The 17030-nt window shown below is 37.8% G+C and overlaps 1 protein-coding gene across 1 annotated transcript in view; it reads left to right on the top strand.

Moving 5' to 3' along the window:
• Positions 1 to 17030, top strand: part of LOC124798902 (spatacsin) — a 369496-nt gene that overhangs the window by 7888 nt on the left and 344578 nt on the right. The window contains exons 2-4 of the mRNA XM_047262433.1: positions 1700 to 1848; positions 9251 to 9454; positions 9883 to 10087. Coding sequence (XP_047118389.1) covers positions 1700 to 1848; positions 9251 to 9454; positions 9883 to 10087 — 558 coding nt within the window. The remainder of the gene's footprint in view (positions 1 to 1699; positions 1849 to 9250; positions 9455 to 9882; positions 10088 to 17030) is intronic.

Raw genomic sequence — 17030 nt, 5'->3', positions numbered from 1 at the left:
AACATTCATAAACAATTTGACAAGAAGAAACTACTTGCATTATCCATTTGTGTGTGTGTGTTTGTAGGGGGAAGCGAGGTTGCAGTCTTTGGGCCAAAGACTTGCTTGATGTAGCTTTCCACGCTACTGTACAGTGCAGAAATTTCTTGATCTTTGTGTAACTACTGTAACCTTCAACTGTGAATCTGCTTACTATATTGCACGTATTATACTTAATACAGAATGTACACAATACAGCATATACATAATACAGAAGTGCTCACCAAAGGATGTAGGAACCAGACTGCTCCAGTAAACACAGTAAAACTTCATTCTTTCAAATCATGTTTCAATGGCCTGCTATTGTAACTATATTGTGCTAAACATTAATTAATTTGTTTTATCTGTGACATAAAAAAAGAGAGTACATATTTACAGTTGCAGCCACACACATGAGAAGTTTCTGAAGCACTTGCATTGTTATTTCCTTTCACCCATCAGAATGAATTTATTAAAAAAAAAGGTTTGGATCTCACTAGGCACATGAACTGCACTGAAAATTAAGTTTACTTTGTATTAATGAAAATACTTTTTGCATTGTTATTTTATGACCTAGGTTTTGGGTTATTTTCACATTGTCCGGTTCACGAAGATGGCAACCAAGCAAACAAACTTCTTAATCTGTTGATTCTCAACTGAAACTATAATTGTTATATTTCCTGGTGATTTTGACGCAGTTACATTTGTTTTCTACAACATTCATTATGATGGCATGTACAATAACTATGAATAAACATACATTGGATTAGAGCTATGTGCTTAGGAATGTTTTTTTTGTCATGTATATATGAATGTAGGCACCAAGGTTCTCCTCCTAATCGGAGGTTGTAACATTGCTGAAAGAGGTGAATAGTTGAATTGAGTTGGCTTATTCAATAGTAAATGTGAGGATACCAGATTTTTTTAAAAATATTCCTAATAGAATGAGCTTTGAACCCTTCCTCTATGTGTTGGACTTCTACATATATTATATACTTGTGGTTTGCTTTGAGCAATGTTTGGCAAAGGATGAAATTTGGTTGTTTAATCTCCAGTTTCTACGGTGTTTCCTGAGCCTAATACAAATCGACCTCCCAGTTTGTCCAATGTAGCAGCACTGACAATCTCTGCGGATGATCTTATAAAGCCTGCTTTTCATGATGGCCAGTTGAATTGAAGAAATGTCTATCTAATGTCTATGGGACATAGAAAAATACAAAGAAACCCTTTGCCTTTAAAGTGTTGCTTATCTGCTAGATATTTTACACATGAAAGGAAACCTACATCATCAAACAATGAAAAATCCAGGACGGAATAACAACAATATTATGAAAGGGATAGATTGCTACTCACTATGTAGAGGAGATGTCAAGTCACAGATAGAAACAACAAAAAGACTGCTAAAGACCTCCTTCTGAAGTAGAAAACACACACACACACACACACACACACACACACACACATTCATGCAAACAGAAAAAACACACACGCACACAGATAGTATTTTCTGTAGCCAAAAGTGTAGCTGAAGAGCATGTTAAGTGAACACTGCTCCTAAGTGATAAAAGTACTGCTAGTAAAAGTTTTCAGAAACCATTTGGCTCTTTGTGGAAACTGTAAACAGAATGATACCCTTCAGGTGGACTTGAGGCGTAGTTCATATGTCTTGCTTTATTTTCAGTTTTACATTTTCTGATGATGGAAACCAGATGGCAGTTGTTTACAAACAACACTCTTGTGAAGTATTTCAAATTAATGAGACTAATTTGGAACTGTTATTTGCTGTTGCATCAGATGTCTTTTGTGGATTGCTCTCTTCCTGGGATCTTGGTAAGTGTATGCACTCAAATAAGTGCTATTAAATTTTTCGTTAATTAGAAATAAGTTCTGAGACTTATTTTTATGATTGTGCTTTTGGCAACATAGATATCAAGTGTAAACTTATCATTATTTGTAAATATTATTTTGTGAAAAACTGATTTTTGTGTGTGTTGTAAAGCAAAAGCTTATTAAGTGCTCAGTTCTTGGATTGCAAGTGTGGACCAGCTCTGATGCTGGACCATCTTTCAGGAAAGGCAGTTAAGATGTGATAAAAACCCAATTTGGGTATGAGAGCTTTTTTTTATTTTTTTATTTTTTTTAAAGAAAATATGTGTTTTGAATCCTAAATACATTTCCCCACACAATACACATTTTAACACAATGATTGGGAGAGGACAGACAAACCTGTAGTTCCTGAAGAGGTGCAGCAGCCTTTTCAATAGGTAAAGGTGAAAAATCTGAATGATTGACTGATCTGGCCATGTAAAATTTAGCCAATATGCCCATGCTGTACTGGTACTGTGAATGGCAGAAAGCAAGAGTCAATATATTTGCTGAGTGAATGCAGCTTTACTGTATGACTTAATGATGAAAACTTCCTCTTGGGTAAAATATTCCAGAGATAAAATAGTCTCCCATTCAGGTCTCCAGGACGGGACTGCTCAGGAAGATATTATCATTAGAAAATGCAGATGAGTATGAAAAACAATTCTGTGATATTCAAAAACAGTATTAGTGGTGTGATGTCTCACCCAGTCATGTCAATGTAATACGTAGATGTAACATTGCAAAGTGATATGAAATCAGACATGCATGTAAGGTCACTAGTAGGGAAGGCAAATGTTTAGATTCAGTTTGGGAGAATTCTATGTAAGTTTTTCTCATCTGTAAAGTAGGCTGCATATAGAACACTTCTGGAATCCATTCTTGAGTACTACTCAACTGTTTGGAATCCCAACATATCAGGAAGGAAGACATAAAAAAAATTCAGAGGTGTATTGCTAGACTTGTAACTGCTAGGTTCCATCAATGCACTGGTATTATGGAAATGTTCTGTGAATGCAGATGGGAGTCCCTAGAGGGAAGAGCCATTTGTGGCTGACTGTGGAACAAATCTACTGCCACCAATGGACATCTCACATACGAGCCATGAACGCAAGTCATTAGTGAATCTTATCATTGATACATTTTCACCTTAAATTTTAATCCACTCCAGAACAGTTCTTTTTAATCAAGTACTAGGTTCGTAGTCTTCCATTCTTATTCCTCCCTTCTGGCTTTTGTACATATCGCGTATTACTCGTCTTTCCTTTAGCTTGTACCAATTTTTCTGAGAATTTTGAACATCGTGCATCATTGTCAAAAACTTTTTCTGGATTGACAAATTCTATGAATGTGTCTAGATTTTTCTTAAGTTTTACTTCCATTATCAAGTACCGTGCCAGAACTTCTTCCCTGGTGCCTTTACCTTTCCTAAAGCCAAACTGTTTGTCATATAAGAAATCCTCAATCTTCCTTTCCATTCTTCTGTATCAATATTGTGAAAAGGAAAGTTGCTACTCACCATACAGCAGAGATGCTGAGTCACAGATAGGCACAACAAAAAGGCCTTTGTCAAAATTAGATGACAAACACACACATACACACTCACACAAACACAATTCACACACACGACTGCAGCTCAGGTAACTTCTGTATATTATTAATGTCAGCGTCATGGGTGTGTGAGCTGTTAAGCTTATTGTATGATAGAGATAACAGCTATGCAGGAAAAGATAGATTGCTTGTTACTGTAAAGATGAGGCATTAAGTTGCAGAGAGGCACAATTAAATTCACTGTATTATTGGGTCCCAAGGCTTCCAAAACTGTGTTCAGTTCTGACTCGTACACTGGGGTCACCTATTTCTTCCATATTGACTCCCATTTCTTCTTTTATCACATCATCCAACAGTTCCTTCCACTCAGAGGGAGCTTCACCTTCATTGTACTGTTTCCACTTACCTGCTCCCCCCTCCACATTTAACAGTGGAGTTTCTCTTACACTCTTAATTTAATGTTGATGCTTTTGCTTTTAATTTCACCACAGGTTGTTTCGATTTTTCTTTGCGCTGAATCTGTCCTTTGGGATAAGTTTGCTTTGATTTCTTTACATTATCTCTGTGACCATTTCACTTCATCTTTTCTGTACTTTTCTATTTATTTCACTCCTAAGTGACTTATGTTGTCTTATTCTTGTCTCTTCATGGGAATGTTTGTAATTCATTCATTTGTTGATCAGCTTCTTCTGTTAACCAAAATTTCTGTGCAGTTACATTTCTTGTACATGTATTTGTTGTCCACCTTATGTGATTGGCCTTGTCAGTGATGTACATTCCTTTTCAACTGAACTGGCTTCTGTGATATTCATTATCCCTGTTTACAGCATTAGAGAACTTCAAATGAACTTCATCATCCCTCAGGTCTTCAGTACCTCTTCTGACAGTTCTTGTAAACTTCAGCCCACTCTTAATTATTATTAAATTGTGATCTGAATCATGTACGTGCTCCTGGATATGGCTTACAATACACTATCTTATTTCAGAATCTCTGTCTCAACCAACCCAGTTGGTATTATGCCATGTCTCCTGACCATTTCTAAGAATACCTCCTCCCCTTGTGATTTTGGAACAATGTGTTCATTATTACTAGCTGAAATATACTGAAGAATTCAGTTAGTCTTCCTCCTCTCTCATTCTTTCCATTGAACCCACATTTTCCCATAACTCTGTTATCTATTCCCTCCCCTACTACAGCATTCCAATCCCCCATGATTATTAAATTTTCATCTCTCCTTTGGTGTTGAATTACCCACTCAGTGTTCTTAAGTACTTTCTCTACCCCTTCATCTTCTATTTTTGATGTTGGCATATATATTTGAACTATTACTGTTGGCATTGATTTTATGAATAAATAGTGAGGGGCTACTTAACTGAATTGCAGATAAAAGAAATTTATGGCACAATCCGACTAAAAGAAGGGATCAGTTGATAAGACATCTCAAGACATCAAGGAATTTGCAGAAATAGTAACAGTAATATAGAAAAATGTGGTGGATGTAAATTTTGGAGGGAGGCTTAAGATGGAATACAGTAAGCAGACTCAGATGGATATATATTGCAGTAATTAAGCAGAGACAGAGAGACTTGCATGTAATACACTAGTGTGAACCGCTACATCAACCAGGTTTCAGACTAAACACTACAACAATTTCATAAAGATCATTTGTATAGATCTTGAAAATTGATTGTGATGGGTACACAAATATCCATGAGGTAAAATGCAGTTTGTAAGACAAGACTGCGTGCTCTAAAATTGAGCAATCATGGCAGATTGAAACCTAGTACAAGATACACACATGATTACTGATCTGTGCCTTTCATAGTTTTTGTTGTTGTTGTGAATTACTTGAGCTCCTACCATGTGCTTATTTGGAACTTCGCAGTGCCATTATGTATTTCCCAACATTTTTGTTAGAATTTTAAACTCTAGTTTTCCTTCTTTAATCACTAGTTATTTAAGCCCCCTGATGGGTCATTTTCCAGCATAATTATGATTTGGAATGTTTTATTCTGACCACAACAAAAAAGAGTACCGTCCGCATGACTTAAAATCACAGCATAATTTGTCCTGCTTGGAAACTGTATCTGTATACAGAGGTTACTTTCATCATCTTACTCTTGACAAAATTGCTGTGTCAGTGGGAAAAAGATGTATTCTATCAAATTGTAACAGTTTAGCAAAATTTCCACTGTGGTGTGATTGCCTCTGGAGTTGATCAGCAGATTGTGTTAAATGGCAAGTAACCTGTAATTTTAAGTGGTGCGCTCCCTACGGATATCTACAGTATTACTAAAGGAGCTGGCAGACAATTAGAGCTCAGTCAGAATAAACAGGAGTGGCAGTAATTTGTCTTTAGTATAACTACTTAGCAGATCTGGTTAACTGGGAATAAATTGGAGCTTCATACTGACGTGCATCTGGTCATCCGCAGAGTTATCTTGGGAAGTTGTGGGGAAACTGTTGAGTTGGTCATGTGACAAAAGGCAGCAGTTGTGCGATCACATAGTGCATTCTAATAAATTTCCTGTGGCGTACAGAAAAGTGGGTATCAGTAATTGGTTCAGGAACACTGTGCATGTATGTCTAAGGAAGTAATGAAGTAGCTTCAATGTCCCATCAGTGACGAGTTTATTAGAAACTGAGCATGAGCTTGAATAAGGGGAAAGAAATTGGAAAATGTCCATTTGCCCATTTTGAAGAAAACTTTGCGGCCTCTGTTGTAAGTGATTAAGGGGAAATATGGAAAACCTGTATCTGTTTGTGTGGTCAGATGGTGGATTTGGACCACTGTTTTTTCCCCTGAAAGCAAGTCTAGTGTCTTACACGTGTGTGTGTGTGTGTGTGTGTGTGTGTGTGTGTGTGTGTGTGTGTGTGTTCACCTCAAATACATCCAGAATGAATAAGCAGACAGTGCTTGAATTTCATCTTGACTTTGTGCGGCACAGGTCCATATTTGGAAGTCAGTGAAGTTTCTCTGTAGACATCTTATCCCCCACAGATAAGAAGCCCAGAGTTATTAAGTCTGATGAGTTCAAAGCCATTTTGGAACTTCAAAATAATGGAACCAACGATCTCCCAATGTCCTGTAAAGAAGGTCTGTAATTATTTGTGCAGAATGGGTGGAACATCTGTTACGTTGATACCACATAGATTGCGTTATGTCCAATGAGGTGTCTTCCATTAACTACAGCAGCATATCTGCAGGATCTGTAGATACTGTTATATCCTAGCCAGTAATGCCACCCGAGCCTGCTGCCAAAAGGTTGGCAGCATCAAAGTCCGGACGCCGTCCGCATAAGCAGCGCCAGCGAGACAGGAAATCGCCGCAAGTCTGCGCGCGCCACCGCTGGCTTCTGGCTTCTTAAGCGCTGGAGTCGCGAGCGCTAGGACAGTTCTGTATTCGCCGCTCAGTTGTATACTCGCCACCGAATTGTGTACTTGCTAGTCAGTTGTGTGTTCATCGCAGCAGAGTTGTTGTTTGTCGTCAGCCGACGCTGACCTAGCCGATCCGACTCGAACTAGACAGATTTCTGTAGACACGGAGTTCACTACTTTCTGTATCTTCGTAATAAAGATAAGTACCGACTTTTATTTAATCAGAGTGTTTGGGTTTTCATCTTTCTGTTGACTGTTCCAGCGGACCGGTCGGCCCGCTATTAAAAGTGTGGCGGTGACTTCGTAAGCCATTTCTACAGCCAAGTGTTTCTCGCTACGAACACCGCCACAAAAGATACTATTTAGAGTCCCGCAAGGACCAGTAATACAATTCTTGAAAAGCCTGCGACAGATATTGAAAAAACATAGTCATTGTGTATTCCCTTCTCTGAGCCACTGTGGGTCTTCAGCTCACCAGTAATGCACATTCAAAAGACTGATTTGCCCATGATATGTAGATGATGCTCCATTCATAAACAATGTCTTCCATGGAAGTGTTGAATCACTTTGAAGTTTTCATAATCACCATTCAGAAAAATGTAACCGATTTTTGAAGCTATTGCCATGATGCTGTTGGTGTAGTATTCACATAATATGTTGTTGGATGACTCCACATCTACATTCAAGCTGACTCATAGTGATGTGGACTATGCTGTTAAACTGATAGTTGCATTACTCTTATTAGTTGCTAAGCATCTTTTGTTAGTGTATTTTATTCTTCATGCTTCCAGTTTCTCGAAATTTCTGTGTGATGTTTTCAAAGACAGATTGTGGGGTCTTGACATGATCAAGATTTTTTTGCATACAGTTGCACCACTGCTCTAACAGTTTGGTAACATTTGTCATAAATGAGAACCTTGTCCACTCTTTTGACTGTCAAATAAGTTTTGAAAGTCTGAATAGCTGCATAAGCAAGTTGTCTGGTCACTACAGCAGCAGAGCATAGACTGAGAGGCTTCAGGTGGTCATATAAACACACAAACCATATCTGAGCTGCACATTTACTTACATTTGCTACAGTAGAGCAGATGTTTGTAGGCCCCTTCTTGTGATTGTGGGACAGTTATTTGTGGCATTGTTATTATATTACTATCTGGTCAAGTTCCATACGTGATGTGATGTTGAAGGTCTCGGACCAATGCTGCAGAAACAAAGTATGTAGTCTGATAAAAAAAGGATAGCATCAAAATTTAGTAGTCACAAATCTTGAAAATTACTTGTATATACACCACAAAATTTGCCGTATTGCCTCTTATAACTTAGTAAAAACCACAGCTCAATGTATTTACTTATCCTGGACATATTTGGGGTGGTCTGTCTTAGCTCTCTTATCTTGTACATTTATCTCTGTCTATGTGAATGTGATGTAAGAATTTCATAGGTGTGGGAAGAAAAGTGTTTAAAAATGAGTTTAAAATCATGTTTCCTCAGTGTTATCATGATGATCATGCATCACTCAAAATTTTTATGCCACTCTCAGTAATAAAATGCTTCAGAGATAAGAGATTCTCATTTAACTGTTTACTGCATATCTGAAGATTTCTATGAAGTACATTGGAATCAAAGTCTGCATAGATCAGACATACTGTAATATACCATGAAGTGTTCATTTCATTTACACTGCCGCGGAATATTTAATGTTTTTATGTTATTAATTTGTAAATGTGTTCTAGGTTTACAATGACTTTCCGTAATGAAGAAATAGCAGACAAAAAATGGCAGAAAGTGTCTAGAACTACTATTCTGGCACCAGAAAACTGCTTAGGAAAAAAAAGGTCATCTCCACCTTACATGCCAGTGGCTAATAAGGTTACAATTGTATGCTGTTCACTGTTTTATGGGGAGATAGCAATTGTCAAAATAGAAATAGATAATTGGCATCTTTAATTTGTCAGAATGTATCCAAAATGAAACAGATGTTTCACCTCATGAGTAGGATTTGAGGAAATAAAGCTTTGCTGAGACCATGCAGAATAGCTGTTTGGAATTTCCTCACATCCTATTCAACTCGGAGGCTCCAATTGAAATGGTCTGAAAGCTTCAATTCTGGAAAATTCACTTCATGACCAGAACTAACTGCCTTCAACTACTTCATCACATCCTTGTTTACTTAAAGATATTCATACTTTCAGTGGTTATTACAGTGTGGAAATCAGACACTGCTGTATTTTTGTATCTCTAAAACTTTTGTATTACATTAACAGCTAATATTCATTTTTCGTATTACCACTTTTTTTTGTTCACTCTTTGTATTTTCGTAATAGTCCTAGCCAACATGACTTGTATGTGTACAAAAAAATTACCACAAATATACATTTTCCCAGATTTGTTTTGACAGTGAAATAAATGGGAGCATGTTATATTTTTATTTTTCAGATAAAGGAGAAATAAAAGATATATCTGTGCTGTCATGTGTGAAACATGATATAGTGTTATGTGTTGACAAGAGATACCTTCTGTACCTAACTTGGAGATATCCAGAAGTTTTAAATTTAGGCAAGAAAGTTCACATACCATCCTGCATATATTTTACACAGAGTCGAGATTACATCTTTATTCTTACAGTTGGAGGAAACATATGTATCCTTTCTCATCAAAATTTCAGAGACATTTATGATTTATTAATTGTATTGCATGTACTTACAAAATGTTAACTATGCATACCATTGCAATTAAAGCAATTATGTTTAAGTTTGTCTGACAAGGTACTTCCACTGTGATGTTACAGGTACTTTTCTTTATAACAGCGTTGTTCTGTGTTATAAAACATGCATTATAACACTGCCCTAAATTTTATTGATGGTTTATCTATGTCTACAGACAGTAAATGTATTCATAGCCTGAAATCTATTTTGGACGTGTAACATAAATTTGGTAAATCTCTGGAATATGAAAAAGCATATTTGCATTGGCAAATAACTGACCTGAGCTGTTAAATCAGCTTCTATTATTATTTGTAGCATTGAATCATGTCACCTCAAAATTTGTTTACCTTAAGCATATAACAGCATTTTACTCAATTGAAAATGGTCAAAATGTTGGTACTTTCAACATTTATGCTGTGGTGTCCAGCAACACTGAAGAATCGTATCACTTTACTGCAATTAGTGTGACTGGAGATGGAAGAAAAATTGCAGTTGCTGATGAGAAGAGCAATGTTTTCATATTAAATGCTGAAAGTTTTTTCAGGATCAGAAGCTATCAGGAAGAAACGTAAGTTTCATCCAAAAAATGGAAGGAAAAGAAACAATACTTACATTATAATTCAACAGAACATTAACACAATTTTGACTTACAAACAATACATCCATATATTGCAGTATAATGTGCATTGTGTTGTATGTTGATAAGATATACCTCGGGGAATCAAGGGAGACTTATATATAATATTTGAGCCACAATAAGGTGCATGGCAGAGGCTACATTTTTTTACATGCATTAGTGCAGGTGCTGTTTGTTGTTGTGTTGTGGTCTTCAGTCCTGAGACTGGTTTGATGCAGCTCTCCATGCTACTCTATCCTGTGCAAGCTTCTTCATCTCCCAGTACTTACTGCAACCTACATCCTTCTGAATCTGCTTAGTGTATTCATCTATTGGTCTCCATCTACGATTTTTACCCTCCACACTGCCCTCCAGTGCTAAATTTGTGATCCCTTGATGCCTCAAAACATGTCCTACCAACCGGTCCCTTCTTTTTGTCAAGTTGTGCCACAAACTCCTCTTCTGCCCAATTCTTTTCAATACCTCCTCATTAGTTATGTGATCTACCCATCTAATCTTCAGCATTCTTCTGTAGCACCACATTTCGAAAGCTTCTATTCTCTTCTCGTCCAAACTATTTATCGTCCATGTTTCAGTTCCATACATGGCCACACTCCACACAAATACTTTCAGAAACGACTTCCTGATACTTAAATCTATACTCGATGTTAACAAATTTCTCTTCTTCAGAAATGCTTTCCTTGCCATTGCCAGTCTACATTTTATATCCTCTATCTACTTTGACCATCATCAGTTTAATTTGCTCCCCAAATAGCAAAACTCCTTTACTACTTTAAGTGTCTCATTTCCTAATCTAATTCCCTCAGCATCACCCGATTTAATTTGACTACATTCCATTATCCTCGTTTTGCTTTTGTTGATGTTCATCTTATATCCTTGTTTCAAGACACTGTCCATTCCGTTCAACTGCTCTTCCACGTCCTTTGCTGTCTCTGACAGAATTACAATGTCATTGTCGAACCTCAAAGTTTTTATTTCTTCTCCATGAATTTTAATACCTACTCCGAATTTTTCTTTTGTTTCCTTTACTGCTTGCTCAATATACAGATTGAATAACATTGGGGAGAGGCTACAACCCTGTCTCACTCCCTTCCCAACCACTGCTTCCCTTTCATGCCCCTCGACTCTTATAACTGCCATCTGGTTTCTGTACAAATTGTAAATAGCCTTTCGCTCCCTGTATTTTACCCCTGCCACCTACACAGTTTGAAAGAGAGTATTCCAGTTAACATTGTCAAAAGCTTTCTCTAGGTCTACAAATGCTAGAAACATAGATTTGCCTTTTCTTAATCTTTCCTCTAAGATAAGTCGTAAGGTTAGTATTGCGTCACATGTTCCAACATTTCTACGGAATCCAAACTGATCTTCCCCGAGGTCAGCTTCTACCAGTTTTTCCATTCGTCTGTAAAGAATTCGCATTAGTATTTTGCAGCTGTGACTTATTAAACTGATAGTTCGGTAATTTTCACAGCTGTCAACACCTGCTTTCTTTGGGATTGGAATTATTATATTCTTCTTGAAGTCTGTGGGTATTTTGCCTGTCTCGTACATCTTGCTCACCAGATGGTAGAGTTTTGTCAGGACTGGCTCTCCCAAGGCCATCAGTAGTTCTACTGGAATGTTATCTACTCCCGGGGCCTTGTTTCGACTCAGGTCTTTCAGTGCTCTGTCAAACTCTTCACGCAGTATCTTATTTCCCATTTCATCTTCATCTACATCCTCTTCCATTTCCATAATATTGTCCTTAAGTACATCGCCCTTGTATAAACCCTCTATATACTCCTTCCACCTTTCTGCTTTCCCTTCTTTGCTTAGAACTGGGTTTCCATCTGAGCTCTTGATATTCATACAAGTGGTTCTCTTCTCTCCAAAGGTCTCTTTAATTTTCCTGTAGGCAGTATCTATCTTACCCCTAGTGAGATAAGCCTCTACATCCTTACATTTGTCCTCTAGCCATCCCTGCTTAGCCATTTTGCACTTCCTGTCGATCTCAGTTTTGAGACGTTTGTATTCCTTTTTGCCTGCTTCATTTACTGCATTTTTATATTTTCTCCTTTCATCAATTAAATTCAATATTTCTTCTGTTACCCAAGGATTTCTACTAGCCCTCGTCTTTTTGCCTGTTTGATCCTCTGCTGCCTTCACTACTTCATCCCTCAGAGCTACCCATTCTTCTTCTACTGTATTTCTTTCCCCCATTCCTGTCAGTTGTTCCCTTATGCTCTCCCTGAAACTCTCTACCACCTCTGGTTTAGTCAGTTTATCCAGGTCCCATCTCCTTAAATTAGCACCTTTTTGTAGTTTCTTCAGTTTTAATCTACAGTTCATAACCAATAGATTGTGATCAGAGTCCAAATCTGCCCCTGGAAATGTCTTAAATTTAAAACCTGGTTCCTAAATATCTGTCTTACCATTATATAATCTATCTGATACCTTTTAGTATCTCCAGGATTCTTCCATGTATACAACCTTCTTTTATGATTCTTGAACCAAGTGTTAGCTATGATTAAGTTATGCTCTGTGCAAAATTCTACCAGACGGCTTCCTCTTTCATTTCTTCCACCCAATCCATATTCACCTACTATGTTTCCTTCTCTCCCTTTTCCTACTCTCGAATTCCAGTCACCCATGACTATTAAATTTTCATCTCCCTTCACTACCTGAATAATTTCTTTTATCTCATCATACATTTCATCAATTTCTTCATCATCTGCAGAGCTAGTTGGCATATAAACTTGTACTACTGTAGTAGGCATGGGCTTTGTGTCTATCTTGGCCACAATAATGCGTTCACTATGCTGTTTGTAGTAGCTTACCCGCACTCCTATTTTTTTATTCATTATTAAACCTACTCCTGCATTACCCCTATTTGATTTTGTATTTATAACCCTGTATTCACCTGACCAAATGTCTTGTTCCTCCTGCCACCGAACTTCACTGATTCCCACTATATCTAACTTTAACTATCCATTTCCCTTTTTAAATTTTCTAACCTACCTGCCCGATTAAGGGATCTGACATTCCATGCTCCGATCCGTAGAACGCCAGTTTTCTTTCTCCTGATAACAACGTCCTCTTGAGTAGTCCCCGCCCGGAGATCCGAATGGGGGACTATTTTACATCTGGAATATTTTACCCCAGAGGACGCCATCATCATTTAATCATACAGTACAGCTGCATGCCCTTGGGAAAAATTATGGCCGTAGTTTCCCCTTGCTTTCAGCCGTTCGCAGTACCAGCACAGCAAGGCCGTTTTGGTTAATGTTACAAGGCCAGATCAGTCAATCATCGAGACTGTTGCCCCTGCAACTACTGAAAAGGCTGCTGCCCCTCTTCAGGAACCACACGTTTGTCTGGCCTCTCAACAGATACCCCTCCGTTGTGGTTGCACCTACGGTACAGCCATCTGTATCGCTGAGGTACGCAAGCCTCCCCACCAACGGCAAGGTCCATGGTTCATGGGGGGGAGTGCAGGTGCTATTAACCTAATTCTATCTTAACAATGTCTTTGCAAGCAGTATATACAAGGCTGAGGGAGATAAACAGATTTTGCCTTTGAATCATCATCATCTGAGTGCATCTACATCTACATCCATGCTCTTCGAACCACTGTGATATGCATGGCAGAGTGTACATGCCATTGTACCAGTTATTAGGTTTTTTTCTGTTCCATTCATGTGTGGAGTCCAGGAAGAATGATTGACTGAATGTCTCTGTGTGTACAGTAATCTTTCTAATCTTATGCTCACTATCCTTATGTAAGCAATACGTAGGGGGTTGTAGTATATTCATAGAGTAGTCATTTAAAGGTGCTTTTTGATACTTTGTTAATAGACTTTCTCAGGATAGTTTACATCTATCCTCAAGAGTCTTCCAGTTCAGTTCCTTCATTATCTCTGTGACAAATAAACCTTGAGCGCTTGTGCTTCCTTTCTGTCTATGCATTCTATATCCTGTTAGTCCTGTCTGGTATGGGTCCCACGTACTTCAGCAATTTTTTCGAACTGATTGCAAGAGTGATTTGTAAGGAATCTCCTTTGTAGACTGGTTACACTTCCCCAGTATTCTACCAATAAACTGAAGTCTGCCACCATCTTTACCCAAGGTTGAACCTATGTGATCATTCCATTTCATATCCCTACAAAGTGTTACTCCCCAGGTGTGAGTTGGCCAATTCCAACAGTGACTCATTGATATTATAGTCATAATATACTACATTTTTTTTGTTTTCTGAAGTGCAAAATTAATCATTTCTGAACATTTAGGGCGACTTGCCAATCTCTGCACCATGTTGAAATCTTATCAAGATCTGACTGAATACTTATGCATCTTCTGTCAGACAGTACTTCATTATTAATAAATGGATTGTCTGCAGATAGCCTGATTTTACTGTTAATATTGTCTGCAAGGTCATTAATATACAACATGAACAGCAAGGTTCCCAATACACTTCCCTAGGACACACCTGAAGTTATTTCTACATCTGACAATCACTCTCCATCGAAGATAACATGCTGTGTCCTCCCTACCAAGAAGTCCTCAATCCAGCCACAAATTTCACTTGATACCCTATATGATCATACTTTTGACAATAAGCGTAGGTGCGGTACTGAGTCAAATGCTTTTCGGAGATCTAGAATTACTTCATCTACCTGGTTGTCTTAATCCACAGTTTTCGATACGTTATGTAAGAAAAGTGCAAGTTGTGTTTCATATGATCATTGTTTTCGAAATCCGTGCTGGTTGGTTCTGAGGATGTCATTCTATTCAAGATACCTCGTTCTGTTCAAGATACCTCATTCTGTTCAAGATACCTAATATTGAGCTTGGAATATGTTGTAAGATTCTATAACAAATCAATGTCAAGGATATTGGACAGTAGTTTTGTGGATCACATCTACTAGCCTTCTTGAAGACAGGTGTGACCTGTGCTTTTTCCGAGAACTGGGCACGGTTTTTTGTTTCAGGGACCTGCGATAGATTATAGTTAGAAGAGGGACTAACTCACTGCAAATTCAGTTCAGAGTGTGACAGTGTGGAGCTTTGTTCAATTTTAATGATTTTAACTGTTTCTCAACACCACTGACACTAATACTTATTTCATTCATCTTTTCAGTAGTACGAGGATTAAATCGGGGCAATTCTCCTGGGTCTTCCTTTGTAAGGGAACATTGGAAAGTGGAGTTAAGCATTTCAGTTTTTTTTCTTTGTTCCCTTCAATTTCAGTTCCTGTGTCATTTACTAGGGACTGGACACTAACTTTGATGCCACTAATAGCCTTTACATATTACCTGAATTTCTTTGGGTGCTGTGAAAGAGCACTTGACAATATTCTGCTACAGTTGTCATTGAAGGCATCATGCATTGCTCGCTTAATAGCCAAATGTGTTTCACTCAACGTTTCTCTATCTATAGCCCTACACTTTGTTTTACACCTATTATGCAGTAATCTCTGTTTCTTTAGAAGTTTCTTTGCAGTGACTATACCATGGGGGTTTCCTCTCAATGTGTGACTTGTCCTTTTGGGTACATATCCATCCAGTGCATGGTCAACTATTTTTTTAAATATGAGTCAGGGTTCCTCTGTATGCTCCTTCCTTGTGCTGAAAGTTTCAAGTTCCTCATTGAGATGTGACATTACTGATTTTGTATCTAGCTTACTGAACATGTGTGTCTTTCTGCTTGTTTTAGTTATCTTTTTTACTTTGATAATGATTGTTGCCACAACTGCATCATGATCACTGATACCAGTTTCGATGTGGACAGCCTCAAAGAGGTCGGGTCTGTTTTTTGCCATTAGATCCAATGTATTTCCATTGTGAGTGGGGTTCCTAACTACCTGTTCTAAACAAGTTTCAGAGAAGGCATTTAGTAAAGTTTCACGGGGTGTCGTATCATGCCCACCATTAACAAAACTGTAATTTTTCAAATTATTTCTTGGATGATTAAAGTTCCTACCAATGATTACAGTATGATTGAGGAACTTACGTACAAGCGAACTGAGGTTTTCTCTAAAGTTTTTGGTTACATCAGGACATGAGTCTGGTGGATGATAGAAGGATCCAATTATCATTTTATGCCCACCCCTAATACTGAATTTTTCCCAAACAGTCTCACAAGCCGCTTCAATTTCTGTCTTGGTGGATTTGAGTTTCTTTTCTACTGTGACAAATACACCACCCTGATTTTCCATTTGCCTATCCTTCTGATATACAGTTAAAGTTTTCCCAAAAATCCCTCTGCTATCAATTTCAGGTTCTTGTGTGATGTACCTCAGTGTTTCAGTTACTTTCTTTTGTGAGGGAAACGAGCTTGAAGCTATATAAAGGGCCCTACTTTGATAACATGTGATGACCTTTGCTGTTTTGAACTAATATGGTCCCACGCACTTGAGCTATGTTACAGTATGAACTGTGTAAGTGTTCTATAAGCAATCAAGTTTGTAGACAAATTACATTTTTCTGGTATCCAAAGATACATCAAAGCTTGTCATTTGTTTTATTTACAACTGAATGTGTGTGATCATCCTTTTAATATCCCATCACATTGTTATTCCATGGCATTTAAGTGACCTGGCTGATTTCAGATGTCACTCACTAATTGTTTGGTAACACATAATACATTTTTATGCTCTATGAATACATTTATCTACATAAAGAGCATAGTTGACAGCATTTGGATAAATTTAATCAATTTGCTGATGACTGAGAAAGGTGACTCAGTGGTTACCACACTGGACTTGCATTCGGAGGATGATGCTTCAAACCTGCATCCGGCCATCCTGTTTTAGGTTTTCTGTGATTTTGACAAATCGCTTCAGGCAAATGCCAGGATGGTTCCTTTGAAAGGGCATGACCAACTACATTCCCCATCC

The sequence above is a fragment of the Schistocerca piceifrons genome, chromosome 5 (genome assembly GCF_021461385.2).
Source record: "Schistocerca piceifrons isolate TAMUIC-IGC-003096 chromosome 5, iqSchPice1.1, whole genome shotgun sequence".
Classification (NCBI taxonomy): Eukaryota; Metazoa; Arthropoda; class Insecta; order Orthoptera; family Acrididae; genus Schistocerca; species Schistocerca piceifrons.
This window is presented reverse-complemented; position numbering and strand designations above follow the sequence as displayed.